This window comes from Pyxicephalus adspersus, chromosome 7 (assembly GCF_032062135.1).
Source record: "Pyxicephalus adspersus chromosome 7, UCB_Pads_2.0, whole genome shotgun sequence".
Lineage (NCBI taxonomy): Eukaryota > Metazoa > Chordata > Amphibia > Anura > Pyxicephalidae > Pyxicephalus > Pyxicephalus adspersus.
Window position 1 is genome coordinate 25517154 of NC_092864.1, and position 23496 is coordinate 25540649.

At 41.1% G+C, this 23496-nt stretch overlaps 1 protein-coding gene across 1 annotated transcript; it reads right to left on the bottom strand.

Annotated features, from left to right (window-relative positions):
- Window positions 1–43: 43 nt before the first annotated feature.
- Window positions 44–22457, bottom strand: PARP14 (poly(ADP-ribose) polymerase family member 14). The gene is made up of 17 exons (XM_072417894.1): window positions 22222–22457; window positions 21058–21182; window positions 17917–17950; window positions 16494–16691; window positions 15252–15491; window positions 11088–13375; window positions 10354–10590; window positions 9753–9974; window positions 9107–9218; window positions 8553–8702; window positions 7362–7424; window positions 7028–7207; window positions 5974–6177; window positions 3611–4216; window positions 1827–1963; window positions 1471–1645; window positions 44–736 (listed from the first exon to the last, which is right to left on the bottom strand). The coding sequence occupies exons 1-17, from the start codon at window positions 22400–22402 to the stop codon at window positions 447–449; spliced, it is 5442 nt and encodes a 1813-aa protein (XP_072273995.1). The 5' UTR covers window positions 22403–22457; the 3' UTR covers window positions 44–446.
- Between the last annotated feature and the right edge of the window lie 1039 nt (window positions 22458–23496).

Sequence of the window (23496 nt, forward strand, 5' to 3'; positions counted from 1 at the left end):
CATGTAGGAGATATCAGACAATAGGTTCACTGTACACTCACCAGCAGTTTTCATCCAACACTGGAATATACATTTTATTGAAATTTTTTCAAGGTCATAGAAAGAAATTCACAATAAGTGTATTATAAGCTCTTTGGGTTTGTTCTACCAGTGTGTGGTACATTTTGCACACGTTGGCATTTGTCTGTCTGTGTGTTAGGCAGTGTAATTGTATAGGAAACCCAACACAGCACATCACACAAAGTGCACCATGTGGTAATGGATGGCCATGTGCGTTGCTCTATAGTGTATTAATGTTTTATTAACAACGCATGGCAACTCGGTGCACCAAGTATGGGAAATGCCCCCTGGTGACACATCCCAATCCCAATCCCGACACGAGCCCAACCAAGAACCTTTATATTCCGGCCTCTGCTCATTATCAGCTCATGGAGAGGGTCAGCAGCTCATTTAGTAAAGGTGATAAGATATTCTGGATAGGCCTGGATGTCATGGAATATCACATACATGCTAGGATTTGTCTGATTATCTGTCAAGCTGTCATACAGGTCGGTGGGTTTTGAGGGATTCCTAGGAGGGGGGGCAATCATCCCTTGTCTTCCAATGCATGATACCCCTGTGACCACGCGGCTCAGGTACATGTATTTGTATCCATTCCCATCTGGCCGGGAGTATGTGTCATGTGCTGAATAATTGGCATGTACTGCAAAGTATGTTCCATTTCCATAACAAGCCGCTGCACAAAGAAAGAAAAAAAACTTATTTTAATGAATTATATATAATGGCCACATCACATATACAGGTATAAGTAAATCAATAGGCTGGGGTGTGAAACAATATTTTTAGCTGGACTGAGGAGTCAGGGACAGCGATGTGATACCTGGACACAAAGGACCCAGGTAATAACGAGCTATCCTTTTAAATCCTATTACGAGGCCCTATGACAATGGTAGCATGATGATCTGACCACAGTTACACATTTTGTTCTCCATTGGCACAGACATTCCCTTCCGCTGTAGCCACTGTGCAGTCTCCACACCTGATCTCATGAGACGACTTAACAGGAGGCCAGATTGTCCAGCCCACTGTTCATCTTTCAGCCTGACTTTGGTCCTACGGCCCCATACTTTGGATTGTCTTGTAAATTGTCAGCCTGCACCCCTTCTGGCCATCTGCCTGGTGTCTCCTCTAGTGATACCTCTGTCCACCTGTTGGAGTACCTGTACCTCCTTAGGATCTGTCCTGCCTGTGTGGTGGTTTTCACTGTCTATGTGCGCTGCTATGGGGGTCTGATGACCACCTAACACACAAATTGTGCTGCAGTGAGAGTTCTGTGCCCCTTTTTTTAATAAAAACAGAGGATCTATGAAATGTAATACAGGGGCTCCCCAGATATAGACTACCCAGATATGGATGTCACTACAGCCATAGGGATCCCTGTACAGGGTATTGGCAGCTGTGATCACTCACCATTCTTTCCTGCGTAACTTCTGTTAAATCCATTGTGATTTATGATATTCAAAGTACTGAAGTCACAGCCATGGAAGAGTTGCTTTTCGTTATTGGTAGAGCAATTCTTGTCATCGATACTCTGCTTCTTTATCTGGTAGTTTAACCACAGGTGGCGGTTTTGGATTCTCTCAATCTCCTCAGACACAAATGTCAGACAAATAATTTGCAATGTGAAGATGAAATCAGACAGACGTGATTATTATAATTACTAACTAATCAACTAATCTCATAGTAGTTGTAAAACATTAGGATTCTCCCAAACCCATTCCCAAACCCATTATCTATTCTTCTAATAAATCATAAAAATTGATTACCTTGATAATTCTCATGTGGCAGGAATTATTGAACTTTGCAACCACACCGTTGTACTCCTGACCTCCAGGGGATAACTGGACCACTTTCATATTTTCGTTGTTCATTGGATCCCATCCTTTGGGTACATCCAATTTTCCTGTGATGGAAACACTGAGCAATCATATGATGTCCTTTGCTTACAGACCCCCACTGTATAAAAAAAATGTCTATTGTGTCCTATATACCATCAACCACAAGTCATCTGATAATAGTAACTTTGCCAGCACTGCACAGAATTGGGCTGTCTATAAGGCACTGAATGGGACAATAATCAACAATGTCAGAAATGGCTGATTGTTCCTTCTCTCTGATAACAGCCACACTTCAGGTCAGTCCCCATCATAGACATGTAACTCATTGCAGGAATGGTGAGACAAAATAAGACCCTGGAAAAATATTAAATGGGCCCCAAAAATGTACATCCCATCTAATGTGAGTTTGGGCTCCTTAAATATATAATGAAGTGATAAGGGGTGATAAAAGGTGCATGATAACAGAAAATATCTGGAGCAACAGTAAAGAAGCAGAAGACATAATATATGTCTTCTCAGGTGGCCCTCTGCACCTTCTAAATACCATTTTTATAATAACTAATCCCAACAACAATAAAAAGATGACAATCATTGGAGAGGTCCTATAGGTGCACTGCTGCCATGTCCCTAGTGGAGCTAGGGAACGCTCCTTTCATTGGCTGAAAAAGGTAAATCCTGATGATGCTTGAGGCATTTATAGGCGTTTTCCAACATTTTTAAGTTTTAAAATGCAACAAAATGCGTTCTCCTAAATGCTTGCAAAAGTGCCTCATGGTGCAGCCTGGTAGCTCAGTGGTTAGCACTCTGGCCTTTGCGGTGCTAGGTCCCAGGTTCAAATCTCAGCCAGGGCAATATTTGCATGGAGTTTGCAGGTTCTCTCTGTGTGTAGGTTCCCTCAGAGTACTTTGGTTTCTTCCCACAATCTGACCATGCAGTTAGGTTAATTGGCTTGCCCCCAAAATCAGCCTTAAACTGTATTGACATATGACTATGGTAAGGACATTTGATTATGAGCCCCATTGAGGGACAGCTAGTGACATGACTATGGACTTTGTAAAGTGCTACATAATATGTTGGTGCTATATAAATTAGTGTAATAAAAATAATAATGCCTCAGGCAAACACCCTGGTGTAGCCCATTTGAATTTCAAACATGAGCTTTCAAATGCTGGGAAAACAGTCTGTGTAGACTAAGGCTCACCTAATTGGCTTAGAAAACGTAAACCCTGATGATGACTTAAGTCGTCGTGTCATCAGGGATTACCTTTTCTCAGCCAATTGGCACTAGAGGTGGATGGGGACGCTTATCCTCATTTGTCCTCTGGTGCCTGGGCATCCCACACTGTGAGGCTGTGCTCATGTCAGAGAGCACACATAGGAATTTTCCTTTTATTGTGGGATAACCTGTAACAAAAAGGTAAGTACAGTTAACACCAATCACATACATATAATAAAAATAAAACAACTTTCACATTAAAGTCTGGTCTCATGTTGTATAGGTATATTTAAACCTTTCAGGGAAGTAAGGAGTATTATGTGTTCCTGTACTCTTTCCTGAGGGTTCAAATTAAAACAATATAAATGTGTCAAAAGGAGCGTTTATATGCATGTTAAGAACAATCCATGTAGACCCAACTTTAGTGACATGACTATGGACTTTGTAAAGCGCTCCATAATATGTTGGGGCTATATAAACACTGGATAATAATTACCATGCTTGGAATTGCGTTGAAGCTTCACGTCGTTCCCTTTGGGATCACTAGCAGTTAGCAGTTCTATAATTACTGTGTATTTTACTCCATTGATATCAATAGAAAAACTTTGGCTGCCTTCATTTTGCGCCTTCTCCAGCTCCATGTTTGTCATTTTGTCAAATGGAATAAAGTTGTTTCCACTGATGTATCCCCATTCCACCAGATTACTGCACAGCTCTGCCTCCCGTTCTCTGGTCTTCTTATCTCGTAGATTCTTTATCATGTGTTGGATTTTATTACTGACCTCCAGAACATCCCTGGAAAGACCCACCACAGTGATTGTGACATTTGTCAAGTCAACAGTAAGACTGACTTGGTAACTCTTCTGAAGCTGATCAATGTCTTCACATTCCTTTTCTTCAAAGTCCTCGATCCAGTTATCTGTGATGATGTTCTCATACTGCTCCTTTATTATCAGATCACGGAGCCAATTTTTTGTTTTGTTCACAGAATCCTGACTTTCTGCACACAGCTCTATAATAGCTGGCTCAATGTTTTCCTTTAATTCAATCACCTTGGTATCTTCTGAGGTTTTACTATTCCACCCGAAAAGTCCAAATACAGCTGTGTAGATAGAAATAAGCAAGCATAAGCAAGAAAATGTCTATTTTGGACCAACAGCTCTCTATCTGCTTCCCCTTTATTCTTCAACTCTATTGGCCCTGATTTATTAAAGCTCTCCAAGGCTGGAGAGGATACCCTTTCATTAGTGAAGCTGGGTGATCCAGCAAATATTTGCTAACAAATAGCAAATTACTTTTAGGAAATACATTTCAGGTTTGCTGGATTACCCAGCTTCAATGATGAAAGTGTATCTTCTCCAGCCTTGGAGAGCTTTAATAAATCAGGCCCATTGCACACGTCTTCCCCTCATCTGAGACTCTTCTGTTGCACCACCCACTTCCTGAACACCCGTTTAATTTTAAGAGTTATAAAACTAATACTAAACCAGTGGAAATGTCTCAACTTCCCTTCATTTAACAAAATATGTGGGCCTCATGGTAAACATCCCATCCCTCTGACCTAACTATTTATTTGTCTTGTTTATTTTTAGTGATTTTGTTTTCAATATTTTTATTGGAAAAAAAAAAGTTTTGACATTTTTTTATAGAAATAATCAAATAAAAAAAAACAAAAAACAGTAGTGATAGATAATAAAAAGGGAAAAAATATTCAACATAATCACAAATCAACTAAAATAAAACAGGTATCTAAAAACAATGCAAAATAGCATACACTTGTAAACCCACTTAGTAGGCAATTGTGAAACTTGTGAAAAACTTAGCATATTCTTTTGCTATGTGTACATGAAGATAAGGAGAAAAAGAAAGAAGAAAAGGAAAGGAAAAAAAGAAAGGAGGAAAGAAAAAGAAAAGGGGGGATGGTGAACAGAAGGGGTAAAAAAAGGAGAGGGAAATGGGGGATAAGGGGCAACAAGGGTAGGACCCAAGACCATTGTTGAACCATTGTTGATTCCAGCATGTGAACCTAAAGGAAGGGGTTATATGTATCAAAGAAAAAGAAGACCTAAATTAAAGACACTTGGCAAATAATGAGTAATCCAGGGTGTCCAAACATTCTGAATTTCCCCCATTGAATCATTAAGCCTGGCCCCTAAGAGCTGGTTTACGTTTCACCTGTATCACAGTAGGAGTGCTAGAAGACCAAGCCTTTGCAAGTATTTTCAGGGATTATACCTCTTTTCATTGATGCGCTCCATACAAACTTTGGTTGTTATTTTCCAAAAGCCAATTTTTTTTTTCAAATCTGGTGGTTGCCTTACAAAATATCCGTGGGGATCTGTGGGAATGTAACGAGTCTCTAATAATGATCCCTGTGCCACCACCCACACATTTGGTCCTTGGAATGTATCCATCCTCACACAGATCCTCTCCCATCATTGGAAGTTCTGTGCATTGACAGAAAAGAGGGGACTGGCCGGTCTGCTGCTGTAACTGGCTTATATGTGCATCCACCGGGACCCCATTCCTATCCTGAGCATAAAACATATTGAAATACCTAAATCAGATACACATGACATAGATGGGTTGGGGACATCAGGGTAAAACATTCCAATATCAAACTGATCAGAAACATAAGGAAGGTTATAGATTCTGTGATATGTTGCAGGGCTATACAAATCTTCTATTCATGAATGTTGTAAACAATTCACAGAAATTGTTCGGGGAGATTTCTGTTTATTTGCTGCATGTATAAGAAAGAAGCTTCTTCTGGAGATCTTGTAAAAGCCTAATGTCTGGTCCCGACTTCTCTCAATTCCTATTCTGCAATTTGATCTTTCTATAAGGCTGTGTACTCACATTTCTTCACTTTAGTTAAAAATCCCTCCTGTTTGGTCAGGGCGGCTCCCTCCTTCTTCTTCATGCTGGTGTGGAAGTCATTTAGCATTTGTTCCTGGAAAATGACTACTTTCACCATTTGGATGGATTGGGGAGATCTGGCAAAATCTGCCACCGATTCCAAAATAGAGTCAGCCACCACCGACGAGGGGACATTGCCTATTCCTGCAACACAGTGCACAATGTTATATCTTAATGGAAAACTAATACAAAAAAACAAACAAACAAAAACATCATTCATGGCCGAGAGCCCCCGTGTTTATGTATGTGCCATTTTCTATACATGTTCTGTTATTTTTTTTATACTCAATAAAAAAGGATTGAAACAAAAAACATCATTCATAGCAGCTTACTGGTCCTTAGGTGTGATGCCTGCATTAGTTTCCTGTTTCCAAGTTAAAAAATATTTAGGAAGTAAAAAAAATACCTTTTGGTTCTGCAGGAGTGTCACGTTCATTAAAGAGACAGCCACCACACAGGATAAATCAGCTGCAATAAATAATATTTTTGTTTTTGGGTTTAAATACGGCTCAATTCTGCTGAACCTTTAATTTTCAGTTTTGGATAAAGTGGGAAAGGTTTAGATCAGTTTAGATCAACTTACTTTATGTATGGGGGGGGGGCTCAAGTGTGGTCTCTGACATTATCATAGGGCCACATGTAATAATTTACAAATGTTATGCTATAGAGAGCTGTCAGAGACTGCAGACATAGCACAGGAGACATTCAGAGACTGCAGACAAAGTACAGAGGATGGTCAGAGATTGCAGACGCGTTACCAGAGACCAGGAGAGACTGTGAACATGTTGTAGGAGTAGAACACTACATCAGGGACAAGTTACATGAGGTTTCTCTCACATCTGTTTCACAATTCAGTGCTTTCACATTTGTGCTCCTGCCAGCTTAATAAATAGTACAATAGTATAAAAGATACATAGGGTCCCAAACTCTTCTGATTTTTGTTTGTAGTGAGGACAGTGACACAGGGAAGAAATAGAGTATATGGACCACAGACCTGTTCCTATAGCTGGGAAGGCCACGGATTTAGCCTGGAGACGAGCGCACTCAGTCAGAGACTCGGTAATGAAAGTTTTAATTCCACTGGCTGAACTAGAGCCGAGGATTTTGTGGAGGATTTTCTTGCAGAGAAGATTTCCATTCTGTGTCACAATGTGATCTTTGTTACCTTGAGACCCTGTAGATGAACAAAACATCCTATAACAAGGTGAAATATGCAAGTCTATATAATCGTATTGTCCCAGTCCTAGTAGGTTGTAATGAAACTGGATTTGTGGATTGATTCTCAATATGACTGCCAGGTATTACATTGGCAATATGAGGCTACTTACCTAGCTGTGCACACTCATCCTCCACACTCTGCCCAGCAGCCTCCAGGATGGCTTTAGATACACCTGGGACGAAAACAGAACTGTGATATGGGAAGTTCAATGAGGGGTGAAAGGAGGTGACAGACAAGAGGAGAGGACAAAAATGCAAAGAAATACATAAATAAAAATATTTTAAATATAATATAATAATAAAAATATAATATACTATATATATATATATATATATATATATATATATACATAGATATAAGGATATATAGACTACATTGTAATTATTGGGCAAAGCAGATATTTATGTTAGGGCTGACAGGCAGACTACTGCCACAAAAAGGGCACATGTACTCAGGCAAATGCATGGGAGATTTTGCCAATGCCAATGCAGCATGGGAAGCTGGGCACTGCCATAGAGGACAAGTTCCAATTCAGCATACAGAGTTGGCCACTACCATAAGGGACATGTACCATTGCTGTATGGGAAACTTAGAAATGCCATGGGGTATGACCCAATTAATCAAAGGGAGCTGGGTAATGACATTGGGAATTAGTACCAAGACAGCATGATGAGCTAGGCACTAGAGAAATGTGTTCCAATGCAGCATGGGAAACTGCCATAAATGGCAGTACCAGTTCCAGATTTGCTGAATCACCCAGCTTCACTGATGAAAGTGTATCCTTTCCTGCCTTGGAGAGCTTTAAAAATTAGGCCCTATATTAGAGATTAGCAGCTCTGTGGTCAGACTGGAAAGAAATCGTTAAGCCTGAAAGTATTTAAAACGGAACTAAACTCCTACTTAGAAAAATTGCAATTCAGGCGGGTTGATTGCAGAAAGGGATGGACCTTCTGCAATAACTATTCTCACCTGCCTGATCACTTCACAGTTTTCAAGCAGTTACATTATCCCGCTTCCGCCAATCAAGGTGGCTAAACATCAAGATACAAAAGGAAAGAAGGGAGAGCATGGCCCTGCCTGCGATGGGTTTATTGCACTTTAAAGCTGTTTTATTACTCCTCTATTATTAACTGTCCCCATGTTATATAATTGTTACAGTTTCTGAGGCCAGAAAACAAAGATAAATGACATTAATGAAAGCAATGAATGTATCTCTTCCTACAGCTCTGTGTAATTTGTTGGCCCAATATAAATCCTGTTTAATATTAATAATAACAATAATAATAATAATAGAAAATACCTGATTTCATGTTGAATGTTTGGTTGGTTGAGTTGACAATGATGTCAGCATTCTCTTTAGTTATATCTCCAGTTTTCACCTGGTAAATGACTGATCCAATGTTTATTTCATGAGTCCCCGCCATTGGAGCCCTCACATAACCAAAGAAACCTATGAAATATCAATATCAAGTTTGGGTGTTCCTTTAAAAGTATTTAAAAGCCTAACACTTGATTGTATATGAGAAAAAAAAGGGAAGAAAGAAAAAGAGGGGTTTCCTTGAATAGGACCTCGTATTTTTTATTAGTTTATAGTTTACCACAATGTATTGTTTTCTTGTTAATATTTAAATACAAATAAATTAAACCTATTAGGAAACTCCTCCTTTACTTTCAACCAAAGAAACCAGTAAGAGAAAAGAGGAATTATCCACACTCAGGACTGTGCCATCATTCTTCCTGAACTCTGCTAACAAGCATGGCAAGCTGAAAATGCATTGGGACAGGAGAGGAGCATGGACAGGTACCTTCCTACCTAGCTGAGATACCTGTCTGTGTGTGGCTGTCCTCACTTACCTGGACCGGCACTAACTTGTGAGCTGCGAGAGGTTCCTGGTGCCTCCACATCTCTGGGAGTGCTTACTACAACATTTCTCGACATCTGGCTGGTCAGTTCTTTGGAAAACTCCTGGATGAGATACAAGAGACACAATAAGCTCAGTTCTGTTATAACAATTGTATACATTGAGTACAAAGGAGTTTCACTGTTTCATCACCATAAAGATCTTTGGGATTCTGCCTGTAGAAAGCAGATTGGATCTTCTAATATTACTCCTGCCTTCGGGAAGAGATATAACCGAGGAGGTAAAGATTGCACATTTAATCCACATTTACCACACCAGGTAATTCAGGATGAGAAGCCCTCAGCTCTGCACAGAATGAGGATTTATATATATGTTCCAGAGAGTGTACAATAATGACAAGCACACACATTAAGATCTCAGTATTCTTTTAACTTTTATCAATTTAATTCAAAATGTGTGCAAAGTAGTTGGTTGGATTAAAAAAAAATGTACAAAAGTCTCTCCCCTGCCAGCAGCTGCAGAGAAAGGCCTTGGCTCTCTCTGTTAAACTAGTGGTCTCTCTGCAGAGACCCCCCACTGCTGAGTCAGAGCTACTGTTCTTCAATCAGCATGGAGTGTGAGCTTTGCTATATACTCACCGTTAGTGTTTCTTTATCACTGGGGTGCAGAATAAAGGCCACTTCTCTTAGGTGTTGGGGGTTACTTTTGCTGCTAAACTTGAGAATCTCTTCAAACATGAGAGAAGCGGCGGTCCTTTTTGGAAATCCCAGAACTCCAGTGCCAATTGCTGGGAATGATATGGAACTCATTCTGTTCTTCTCTGACTCACACAAGCATTTTCTTACTATTTCCCTGAAAATCTAAAATGCAACATGTTAATCAATCAGCAAAAGTTGATTTAGGAAAAGGAGACAACACACCAACAGACAGCATGCTATATATTCTATAAAATAATTATCTATACTGGAGTGACAATCCCTATGTGTGGTGGCTGCATTTTTTTTTCTGGTGAAGAATATTTTGTGGTGAACCACAGAACACATCAATGTAACCGATATATGAAGACTGGAGGTTTTCTCTAGTCCTTTCCTAGAGTAATATCTCTGCTTCTCCAAACCCCGGGACAGAAAAAGTGTTTACTGTCAGGATCACCAGGTAAAAACCAAGGGGAAAAATATCAGAAAAAAAGAAACTAAAGCAACCACCACATCTGAAGACTTATTTAAACTTCTTTTTTACCTTCTCAGAAGAACCTTTTCCGCCTTCCCAATGAGGCACCACAACGTGAATAACAATCTTACAGTTCAAGTTGCAGCCCTTTGTGATGAACACCGAACCTCCTGCCACCTGGACTCCAGAACTGGCTTCTCTCAGACATTGCTGAAGATTGTTCCCGGCCTTCCCTAATAAAGCCTTTGATGCTCCGCCGCTGCCAAGGTGCAAGTCTTTCCCTATGCTGTTAACAATAACATCCGTCTGAAAAGCAACACAAATACACAATGAATGGGGGGACCCTCATATGGGACTTTCCTAGGCTTCCCCACTACTCTTAGGGACAATTTATGTTCTCCACACATCGAGCAGTGGATCTGATTTACTAAAGGAATAAAGTCTGTTCACATAGCAAAATAAATTATCACCCGCTGTGATGTCAGGGCCAGGTAGAGAGCCTCCTTGGCCGCCGTACTGCAAGGCGTGCAGCTGGGACTGGACTTCTTGTGCCTCTGCACCCCCAGCTTTCTCCTGCACTGGTAAACTGACAGTTTAGTCCTGCATATTGTCCCCAATCCCAGCTCTCCCTGAGTAACCATTGGCACTCCACATCCCTATCAATATCACAGTGGGCCTGGTTTAATAAAGCTCTCTAAGACTGGGGAAGATAGACTATCATGGAGGACCCCAAGTGATCCAGCAACCCTGGAATAAATTTCTATAATTTCCTATTGCCCTTCCCTTCTTTTTTAAGTACTTACTGCTGCATCTTGGATAAATCCTTCTCTGACTTTAATAATAATGTTTTCTTTAGTCAGCATCTGATCTGTAGATACATTGGTTTTATAGACTCTCGTCTTGGGGACAGACGTCTCCATTCTCCCGGCACCTCTCTCTCTGTATTTTGGAAATGGTTCCTCTTCCTCCCCTCTAAATTCTTTTTTCAAGGTTGAGGCAAAGATTCGTACTGTATCGTCTATAGTGTCCACCAGATGAATGTATTTAATGGTAGAGCTGCCTTTAGGTTTGCTGTCCATGTATTGTTTGATGGCTTTAATAATATTCTCTGCGCTTTTATCTACAGGAAACCCAAAAATACCCGAGCTGACAGCTGGGATTGCGATGGAAGTATGGCAGAACTGATCAGCCAGTTCCAAACTGCAAATTACTGCTTTCTGTAGAAGACGCTCACATTCTGTAGGTGCACTGGAGTTCCATCTGGGCCCAACCGTGTGGATAACCTGCTTACAAGGCAATCGACCAGATTCCGTTATTACTGCCTCACCTGCGGACAATCGTCCTTCTGTCCTGACAATCTGATCACATTCATCTTGTAATTTAGGACCTGCAGCTTTCAGTAAAGCCAATGCCAAGCCTCCAATATGCTTCAGTTCCTCATTGGCTGCATTAACAATGGCATCGACATTGAGACTGCACAGGTTATGTTTATGCACAGAGATGACCACACCATTTGGAAGATTTACTTTGCATTGTGGTTCTTTCACTTCCTCAATTTCATCCTCCATGGTGTCTTCTTCCTCTTCCTTTTGAAAGTGTAGGAAGCATCCAAATTTATTCTTTGCCATTGTGACATAAAGGTCTTCATTGGACAAACAGAACTTCCTGGCTCCAGGTTTATCAATGCACAGTGTGTCAGAGTAGAGAGAATGTAGAATATCACTTATAAGGGAATAGGCTTCTGTTACATAGGTCTTTGGGCCTTTCAGGCGTATGTTTTTATTACGGATTGCTACACTCAAGTTATCATTTGTGCACTTATTCAGAACCTGTTTCTTCTCTTCTTTGAAGAATTGCATAACTGCCAATGATGCAGCCTTAATGGTCTTTTCTATTGGAGTGTTTTTGTCTAGAAAGTCGCTGATTTGGTGGCAACATTTTGGTACATTTGAAGCCAGGCCAGCGATGACCACATTGTTCTGTACTTCAGAAATGGATTCCTGGATCAGGACCGTGCTCTTCTCTGCATTACATGACTCAAGCAGATATAAAGAAAGACTTCTCCACTCCGGACTTCTAAAGATATTCTTGTCTTCAACAACATATTGTCTATAGACTAGTTCCTTGTTTATTTGTTCTTCAGCCTTCATCAGATCTACCTTTGAGAAAGCTGTCAGAGTCACAGCGTCATCCTCAATTTCTAGCAGTGCGTTAATTTTGTCATTTATAAAGAGCAGACATGATAATTCCTCATTATCGGTGGATTTCAGGAACTGGACTAGGTGCGGATTCATCTGGATAGATTTAGATTTTATTTGTTGTGTGATGCTGAGTATCTCACATTTAGCAGTGAGAACTTCTTCCTTTAATCCAGACAGTCGGATCTTCTTTGTTGGCACATCATAGTCCATCTTCAGTTCTGGAACTTGGTCCAGAATCTTCCGCGGCAGGCCGCTGTTATGTGTAATCTGATATAAAGCTGGAGACATGGATAAAATCTCGGTCTGAATGTTTTTGTCTCTTTCCACCTGTTTGGTGATTTCCTCCACCAGTTTTCTGAATATGGGATCAATCTTTGTAACATCCTTTACCAATCCTGCCAGGAAGACTTTTTGTGAACCGAAGTCAGGTTTCATGAGTACTCCATTATAAGTGTTGGCATGTTCTCTAACAACACCCCAGACTGACTGATCTATTTGATATTCTACAACTTTGTACTTTGATATGAGAAGTGAGAATGTCATTTTGACCTCATCTTTCCATGTTGGGACAAGTTTTGTCAATGTCCTGATATCAGTGGACAGTGCATCAGGAAAGCACAATGTGATGATGGGGTCAGGGCTGAGTAACTCTGGCCATTTTATATCACATTTATGAGTCCCCATTGTTTTTTCCATGTCATCTTTTAACTGAGAGTTATTGAGAATGAATTCTAGAATATATGGACTAATCTGGAAGGTCAGAGGCTCTGGTTTTTTAACTTCAGGTCTTTGCTTTCCATAAAGCACAATATCCTGTGAGAGATAATAGGGATATACAGATACTTCTTTTCTGCTGAACTGATGCTTCCTTCCCAGAACCTTCTTAGCAGCTGCACAACACACAGGAATAAAAGGGTTAATCTGGATTTCACTGCTGCATTATACCAAATATATTATAACGATTATATAATATATATTATATAATATAATTTTATATATTAATATATGTTATATTATATAATACAACAAAAGGGTTTTCTCTACTACAATTATAATTCTTTGTATCATGTGACAAATATCAAATTCATGCTTACCATACACACTTCAATCTTACAAGGATTTTCCTAAATATATTTTCTCTAATATTTCTATAACCTTATACACTTATTTCAAATATATTTATATTGTTATTATAATAACCCAGTTTTGTTCAATTTAAAAAAGAAGGAATATAGAAAATGTTTTGTAACTTGCATACTACATTAAAATGCTATTCTAAATACCCGAACCTGCCAATGTTCCTTTTCAGTTTGTAAGAAATGATTTTAAAAAGGATTACTGCGTACCTGTCATGCATTATGATTCAGAAGAAATCTGACATTCAGCTCAGTCTCTGGTGGAGAATCAATAACTGCCATTGAAAACACAGGGACCTAGAAAATTCTCCACCCGATTCACTGCTTTGTAATAATACTGCACTGCATTTTATTCTTTGGAGTGTATAGTTTGTTGAGGTGTGGAAGAACCTCCAATGGAGAACTAAAAATTATACAGGGCTTACTCTTTATTGTTTTATATAGTGGGCAGAGACATTTTTCGATTTGTCATGGGAATTTTTGTCTTTTAACTGGTTTAGTTATTTTGTCTCAAAGAGCCTGGTTTATTAAAGCTCTCCAAGGCTGGAGAGGATACACTTTCATCAGTGATGCTTGGTGATCCAGCAGACCTGGAACGGATATGATTCAGAATTGAGAAAAAAGAAAAGATTTGCTAGCAATTTACTTTTATGAAATCCATTCCAGGTTTGCTGGATCACCCAGCTTCACTGATGAAAGTGTATTCTCCCCAGCCTTGGCGAGCTTTAATAAATCAGGTCCATTGTCTTACTGTATAGAAGCCATGGAGTCAAAATGAAGCCTCATACAGCAGGTGTTCACATTATTATGCCCACACTTGAGGCTTCTTTATTAATGTAATAATTCAGATTTAAGAGACTACTGATTTCCTCACTTATAACCTCATCACACGCACAGCTCCAAGACTTTTCCAGAGGTGCCCCAACTCTCTGGAATGGTCTTCCTCGTCCTATTCGGTTTGCTCTTACTTTCTGCTCATTTAAAGGAGCTCTCAAAACCCATTTTTTTAAACTTGCCTACCCATCTTCCTCTATCTTTTGAAACCGTCACTACTTCCCACCTCTACATATCTCCCCTCCTATTGTGTATACTTCCCCTTCCTAGATTGTAAGCTCTTCGGAGCAGGATCCTCTCCTCCTGTGTCACTGTCTGTATTTGTCTGTCATTTGCAACCCCTACTTATTGTGCAGCGCTGCGTAATATGTTGGCGCTATATAAATCCTGTTTAATATTATTAATAATAATAATAATAATAACATTAATAAGAGAGCAGTAAGTGTTGCTAATGGATGGATAATTATATTAAACTGCTAGGTCAGAGTACCTAGAATTGTTCAGTATGATATAGAACAGAAGAAAGATTTGAAGAAGAAAATTTTGGCAGTCCGTGGCTCTGGACACACGTCCTCCTCCTGACCCCAGTGGGAGGGGCACCGGCCGGACTATGTATGTATCGCTGGCCGAGGATGGTGGGCAGGATGTGTCAATGGAGTGGAGGGGTTCTTGCATAATGATGTCACTATGGGGGAAGTTTCTTCCCCTTTGAGTAACACATAACACCTTGCTAATGCGTGTAAATTTTGTGGTCCGTGAACTCCAAAAGGTTGGCAACCACCGATATAGAACGTACCTTCCACAGTAGTGAACGTAACCAGTGCGGCGTCCTCATTAGGTAAGACAATTGCATGTTCTATGCATCCAGGACTACCATTGTTTGGGTTCTCAAAATACAGGCTGATGTAGTCATCGGGTGTGTTGGGGGGGAGACCCTCTATTCTGATTGTTCCGGTTTCTTCCAGAACTTTTACTTTCATTTTAGATGTCTTGACTCTTGAGTGATTTGTCAATTTTTCAACAATGTTTAAAGTATCTGAGAAAAAAAAGTTAAATAAAAAAGTATTGTGAGTGTAGATCTGTGACAGGACATGCAGGATAATTAAGCTGATGATTTGCTATCATAAATGGAAAACCTTTAAAATCTGACAATCTCCAGAATAACAATAATAGTGTATTGCAGTAGAGTTGATTGTATAATTGATCTCATTGTTTGGTTCAGTTTACTTTGAATTGCTAACCCTTCATAGTTGTTATTGTCTATTTGCAGTTCTCAAACAGCAGTAGTACTGATATCCCCAAAGTGAGAAGTAATTGTTCATGGAAGATCCAAGAAGTGCCACTCAACCCAGATACCTTTGTAATAATATAGAAAACTGATCTGTGAGTTCATTTTTTTTGGGAAGGCTGCAAGTAATTGTTAGGATGCATATTTGTAGAGCTTTATTATGGATCCAGATTTGGAATGTATTGGAAGAATTGAGTGGACTAAACACTCTATCCCTTTCACAGGCCAGGAGGTGACATTGGTGCACCTGCCTAATCCTTATAAAAGGAAATATGAAGTTTAGGAGAAGTTGGAGCCTGAGGCCAGGTATGGCTCAGGAAGACACACATGTGTGCGGCCTGTGTGGAGGCTGGAGAAAAGACTGAATACTGCAAGGCTGAATAAACCTGGGTAGTGGGAGAACCAGGAAAGCTTCCAAGCAGGCCTGGTGGCACCCTTTTCACATGGACATGTGTAAGTGACTTGAAAGCAATCTGACCCTGAATATTACACTACAGTTAAAAGTTTACTAAGGAACACTATGGGGTCAATTTATTAAGCAGTGAATCTGACATTCCCTGAAAATATTCCCTGGTGGAGAATGTTTCAGGTCCATGTGTTTTAATAGCAGTAATTGATTCTCCACCAGAGAATGTTTCAGGGATTGTCAGATTCACTGTTTTATGAATAGACCCCTGGGTCAATGTAAATACAAAATACATCACAATACAATGACATTTAGAGGAGTTTTGGGTCAGTGTTGGCTCTTACCGATATTACATGTGAAGGTGATGACAGCAGATTGTTTCTCTTGAATTCTCTCCACATAGAAGTCTGCATCCTCGATCTTCCCACTCACATTCTCTATTAAAAGGTTTAACATTTCAGGAGTGTAGCTGTGTTGTAGGTTCTCTATTAGAACCAGAGAGGATGGGGGGCCCTGCGTTTCATTATTCTGTGCCTGGGCAGCTGTTCAATGACAAAGACACAAGAATTTAAACTGCTTCCATCAGCAGTCAGTATATAAAAATCAAACCAGCTTATACAGTTTTCTAGCAAAATCTCCATCACCATCTTCAGCCAGTGTGACCACCATCAAGTCCTGCTGCAACTGTGACCACCATCAGTTTTTACACCAACCATGGTCAGCATCATTTTCTGAACCAACTATGACTGCCAACATATCCTACATCTGTGACCACTATCATGCACCAACTACAGCCCCCATTATTTATACAACAACCATGACTACCAATATACTCTACATAAACTGTGACCACAATCATTTTCTCTTCTGGGCTACTGTAACCTCCTCCTCTCTGGTATTCCACTAACCCAACTTTTTCCTCTACAATCTATTATGAATGCTGCAGCCAGACTTATCCATCCTTCCCACCTACCTACCTAATACACAGCCCTCCCAACTACCTACCTACTCCATACACATCCTTCCCAATTACCTACCCACCTACCTATCTGATACACTATGCCTTCCCACTTTTGCTGACTCTCTTTGTAGTTCTCTTCATTTGCTTCTATTTCACCTTCAAATCCCTCCATAGTTCTTGTTCCACTTACCTTCCTGACCTAATAGATAAGTACTCCCCTAGCCACTCTTATTGCTCCTCTGCCAACCCTCTGTAATGGTCTTCCTAGTCCTATTTAGCGTCCTCCTACTTTCTGGACGTTACTTTCCACCAATCCATATGTCCCCTCCTATTGTGTGATACTTCCCCCACTTCCTAGATTGTAAACTCTTCAGGGCAGCATCCTCTCCTCCTGTGTCACTGTCTGTATCTGTCTGTCATTTGCAACCCCTATTTAATGTACAGCACTACATAATATGTTGGTACTATATAAATCTTGTTAGTAATAACAATAATAATCACGAAATAGGGCCCTACATATCACCTTAATACTTCACCCTAATACTTCACATTTACCTTGAGCAACACGGCCACTGTGAACATTCTACCTCCACCAGGACTACAATCATCCCTTTTAGTTACTATGACCTTTGTCAGCTTTTACAGCTTCTTTGTTGTATCCCGCATATACCAGGACAACATGAGATCTTACGGCAACACACTGTCCAATCATATTGCAATGCCTGCCATCACCTCCCACAACCCATTATATCCTACAGCCAACACGAGCTCCAATATATTCTACATATATGTTCCAAGCACATTACCTGGTGGTTGGGTTGTGAGATTTTCTTTGGTATTCTGAAAAATAAATAAACATTTTAGTGAACAAAAACCTGTTATCAGAAGTAAATATTAATAATATTTGCAGATACCAAGGCATGCAGGGGTTGTAGGATCATTATTACTAGCTTTAGATTGCACTGATTGTTGCTTAGTCTCTGGTGACATGTAGAGCCTGGAAGTCATGTCAATCAAATCCAAACTCCATTGAACCCACCTGACCCTGCACCTTTTATTCTCCAATTGGCTGGTCCCTGTACATGAGCTGCATTTGGAAATGGCTGCACTGCTATAATATTGTGGTTTTGTACTAACTGCTATGATGTGCATTTGTTCCTGATGATTTGTTGCTGACCATGTCACCCTTTGACTGTCCCCTGCTTGTTGCCTGGACAAACTCTCCAACTCCTTGAATAATTTGGTAGCTGACTGACCCCCTAGGCCAGGGGTCTGCAACCTGCAGCTCTGGAGCCGCGTGCGGCTCTTCAGCCTCCTTGTTGTGGCTCCCTTCAGCTGCCGCGGGGAGATCTCTGATGGGGGATCCCCTTCCTCCTAAGACACTGCAGAGGAGGGGGATTCGCTATCCGGTGTTCTAATGAAAAAAATCTACCAGTGAAATAAATCTACCACGGGGCGTGTACAAAAGGGTGTGTACAATGACATCCCCCTCCTTTGAACCCCAATTCCTCTGGAATGGGGAGATGTACAAAACCAAAAATGTAGGTGCAAGTGGGGGACACCTGTGACTAACACCCCCTAAAATTTAATTGTTAGGCTATCATCAGAACATAAAGACCTCTGCCCATCAAAAAAATCTACCGTTACACATTGCTGGAGGCACCTGAACCCCAATTTCTCTGTAACAGGAAGGGGGTACAGGTGAACAAAATTAGAGGTGCAAGTGGGGGACACCTGTGGCTAACACCTCCTAAAAACTCCACCCATCAAAAAACCCCTACCCTGTTACACATTGTTGGAGGCTTCTAGCACCTAAACCCCAATTTATCTGGAAACGGGGGTACAGGTGAAAAAAATTTGAGGTGCAAGTACGGGACACCTGTGGCTAACACCTCCTAAAAATTCATAAAAACTCTGCCTATCAAAAAAATCTACCCTGTTACACATTGCTGGAAGCATCTAGCATCTGAACCCCAATTTCTCTGGAACAGGGGGGAGGCGGTACAGGTGACCAAAATAGAGGTGCAAGTGGGGGACACTTATGGCTAACACCACCTACAATTGAATCGCTAAGGCATCGCCAGAAAATAAAGAACTCTGCCCATCAAAATAATCTACCCTGTTACACATTGCTGGAGGCTTCTAGCACCTGAACCCCAATTACTCAAGATTGGGGGGTACAGGTGAACAAAATTAAAGCTGCAAATGAGGGACACCTGTGGCTAACCCCCCTTAAAATTTCATCGCTAAGGCATCGTCAGAACATAAAGAACTCTGCCCATCAAAAAAATCTACCCTGTTACATTAGAAGCCTCCAGCTAATGTAACAGGATGATACGTTAGAAGCTGGAGGCTTCTAGGGGCATAGTTCAGTGTTTAATTTATTTCAAAGTAGGGCTACACATGCACACTTGTTGTAACAGGTAAAATTAAAAAAATATTAAAACTTTTCAAAGTTTTTAAACTGTTATGTTTTGCGGCTCCAGACTATTTTTCTTTAGTGGAAGAGGAGGCAAAATGGCTCTTTTGATAGTAAAGGTTGCTGACCCCTGCCCTAGGCTATGTACACGTCAGACGATTGTCATCTGATAATCACCCCTGGGCTGATATCATGTGAGAATCTTGCGTGTGTACAGAAGTGAAGGGGAAAGAGCGCAGCGGGGTGCTGCTCTATTCTCCCCCCTCCCCTCTCCATATGCAGAATGGCGCTGTATGTACATCGTGCAGTCTTTTCTCGTTAGCAAGGGTCGTGAAAAATCCTTTCCAACGACAATTATTGTATGGGTGTACGCAGCCTTATGCATAACCCCTGGTTTGTTACCTCCTGACCACAAACTCTGCCTGGCTGACTGATCTCCTATGTATGACCATTGGCTTTGTTCCCTGGACTCACATCTACACCTGACTTTGGGGAATTAGAGGTTTGGCCCCTGAGTAAAGCATTGACGTTACACCAGGGGCCCCACACCTAAATCATGTTCCATATTACAAACATCATTGGAATGTGGGAGAAAACCCACACAAACTCCATGCAGATAGTGCCCAAAGTGCTAATCACTGAGCCACCGTGCTGCCTAACAAAGACCCCCCCCCCTCCTCTACTGGATTAATAATTTGTAGGCGTTTCCTGTATATGACTGTCTGAGGGATGTGCAAGGTTATACTTCCATGATTTCTGCTAATCAATTTTTTGCTGCCTGTTTTATATTTTTAAGCTAAATGTTAAAGATTGACTGCTATAGGAAAGGTAGATGAGTGACTGCAAAGACTGCAGCAGTTGTTATGAGATATCACCAATGCAGATGAACTAATTTACCAAAGAATATGCACCAATGCAGCCATACCCAGATTGGATCCACTATTCACCCAAAATGAACACAGACGAGCACACAGGACACAGCATACATATGGTGAAAAAAAACAAACTTTACTATAAATTGCAATGTCTGAACATTCACCAGCCTATTAATATTATTATTATTATTATTACTAATAATAAACAGGATTTATATAGCGACAACATATTACACAGCGCTGTACATTAAATAGTTTAACAAAAGAGCTGACAATATAAATGTCCAGATCTGAGCACCTTCACGCTTTGTGTTTCAGTAATGTATTTGTTATTGCAACAAATGATAATGCAATATAGGGTACACTACACTGTCTTTGTATTAGAAACATCCCCCCAGTGCACTATAACAATGCACTTGGCCCTTGGAAGGTAAAGGGGTAAGGTTGCCAAAAATATCAGGTACACCTGCAGGGGCACTGACAGCCCCCTGAATCCTGGGTCAGCTGCCTAACCCAATGAAAGACAAAGTGCATTATCATGTGTAAGTTATCATACTGCACATTGATACCATGAAAGGAAGAGTCAGTACAGGTTTTTGTGAACATTATACTACATGGTTCTGTGTGTAATGACCCAGCACAGTGACACCTACCACTGGTGATACGTCTGGCTTCCCACCACCTCCATCAGCCTCCAAAGATTTAATATCCAGCATCATCTTTTCCCCTCCTGGTAGTTTCAGTTCATGGGTTTCCTTCTGCAGGACCCTATCCCGAGCTGTAATATGAGAAAACCGCTGTCAGCATTTACAAATGCCAATTCCAGTAAACTAAAGGAGAAACTAGAAGTGTATGTAAATTCCAGTGTGACTACCCCCCTCCAGTACCTGGTACTTTATGAGGATCCCCCTCCAATCCTCAGTATTTACGATTATTAAACAGTACCTATATAGCACCAACATATTCTGCAGCGCTGTACATTTATTAGGGGTTGCAAATCACAGACAGATGGAATAAATGACACAGGAGGAGGAGACAACCCTGTACAGAAGAGCTTACTTGCATGCCCACTCCTTATAGTGTATGGGGATCCCCCTCCATCCCCAGTACTTACCTGCCCACTCCTTGTAGAGTATGGGGATCCCCCTTCATCCTCAGTATTTACCTGCTCCCTTCTTGTAGAGTATGGGGTTCCCCCTTCATCCTCAGTACTTACCTGCCCACTCCTGTAGTGTATGGGGATTCATCTCCATCCTCAGTACCTACCTGCCCACTCCTTGTAGCGCATGGGGATCCCCCCTCCATCCTCAGTACTTACCTACTCTCCCCATGTAGTTTATAGGGATCGCCCTCCATCCTTAGTACTTACCTGCCCCCTCCTTGTAGTGTATGTGGATCACCCTCCATCCTCAGTACTTACCTGCCCACTCTTTGTAATGTATGGGGATCCCCCTCTATCCCCAGTACTTTCCTGTTCCCTCCTTGTAGTGTATGAGGATTGCCCTCCATCCTCAGTACTTACCTGCCCACTGCTTGTAGTGTATGGGGATCCCTCTCCGACCTCAGTACTTACCTGCCCACTCCTTGCAGTGTATGGGGATCGCCCTCCATCCTCAGTACTTACCTGGCTGCTCCTTGTAGTGTAAAGGGATCACCCTCCATCCTTAGTACTTACCTGTTCACTGTAGTCTATGATGATCATCCTCAGTACCTACCTGCTCCCTCCTTATGGTGTATGGGGATCGCCCTCCATCTTCAGTACTTACCTGCTTCCTTCTCTTCATAATATAATACCCCCACTTTCCCCCGGTACCTACCTTCCTGATCCTTGAAGTGTATGAGGATGTAACCCCGGCTGCAGTCCATGTCTCTGATCTCACAATCTCCTCCGTTTGATTTACTCTTCTGAAAATACAGCAGAAGTTTATTTTTTAGTTTTTTAAGTTTCTCGGGGTCCTCATTCCAGTGTAAGGCTACAGGGTAGGCGTAGGACCCCATGGTTAAGGGTAGCAGAGTACAACGTGTCAGTCCAGGGCTGGCTCAGCTCAGTCTGTGTCAGGAAATTCTCTTTCACTTTCAATTCTTCTTGTTTTCTGTGCTGGCCACTCCCTGCTTTTACAGTCAGTCTGTACATGGACAATAATATTATGTAGTATATATATATATATATATATATATATATATATATATAGCACCAACATATAACACAGCGCTGTACAATGAATGGGGCAGCAGATGAAGTCTGCATACACAACAAATACAAACAATGAGCCGGAGGAGCGGAGGACCCTGCATGTTATATATACATTGGAGATTGGTGGGAATGGATCTGATCCAGGATTCAAAACTTTTACTGACAAATGATTTTAAGAAATCAATTCCAGGTTTGCTGGATCACCTAGCTTCACTGATGAAAGTGTATCCCCTCCAGCCTTAGGGAGCTTTCTTGAATCAGGCCCATTGACCCAAACATCATTGATTCCCAATCTTCTCTCTGTTCTTCAAGGGAGTGACTTCAGGTGAGATCGGGGTCCCAGCTGGCTCCAATCGGGGGACTTTCGATACAGCTGGACAGTCTGAGTTCATTTTCTGTTCCATTCACCTGTAATTGTGCTGAAAATAAAGGGGAATTTCAACATCACAATGAAAAATAATGGCTGTGTATAACTAGAAAAAAATATTGAGATTTCGTGCTTGACGGCCACACTGCTCCCAAATGATTCCCTTGAGGATTTTGCAGCAAGCATTGTCTGCCCCTATATTGTAATTTCTGGCCCTGACTAGCAGAAAATAGAGATCTGGCTAGCCATGCCCTGACTTCTTTAGGAGGCTGCACACGTCATTCATGACGTTGGCTGCAGAAGGTAGAGACAGGTGTACCAATGTGGCATCCAATCATTGGATAGTCCTTTGCCAGCGTATGGGAGTTCTCATCAGAATAGCACCGGTCCAATATAGAATTAACTCTATTCAAATCTATCCGACCAGCACTAGCGTTGCACATAGGCACTGCAGACACGGCTGCACTCACCTATTGAGGATTCACAGAGACATGATATTTTATGTCCACAGTTCGCCCAAAATGTATGTAT

Excerpts from the sequence above, each read along its gene's own strand:
- PARP14 (XM_072417894.1), bottom strand. The coding sequence starts at position 22,402 with ATGGGGTCCTACGCCTACCCTGTAGCCTTACACTGGAATGAGGACCCC. Across the intron at positions 16,692-17,916 it reads TCTCACAACCCAACCACCAG|CTGCCCAGGCACAGAATAAT; the intron begins GTAATGTGCTTG and ends GTCATTGAACAG. Across the intron at positions 9,975-10,353 it reads GAAAAGGTTCTTCTGAGAAG|ATTTTCAGGGAAATAGTAAG; the intron begins GTAAAAAAGAAG and ends GTTGCATTTTAG.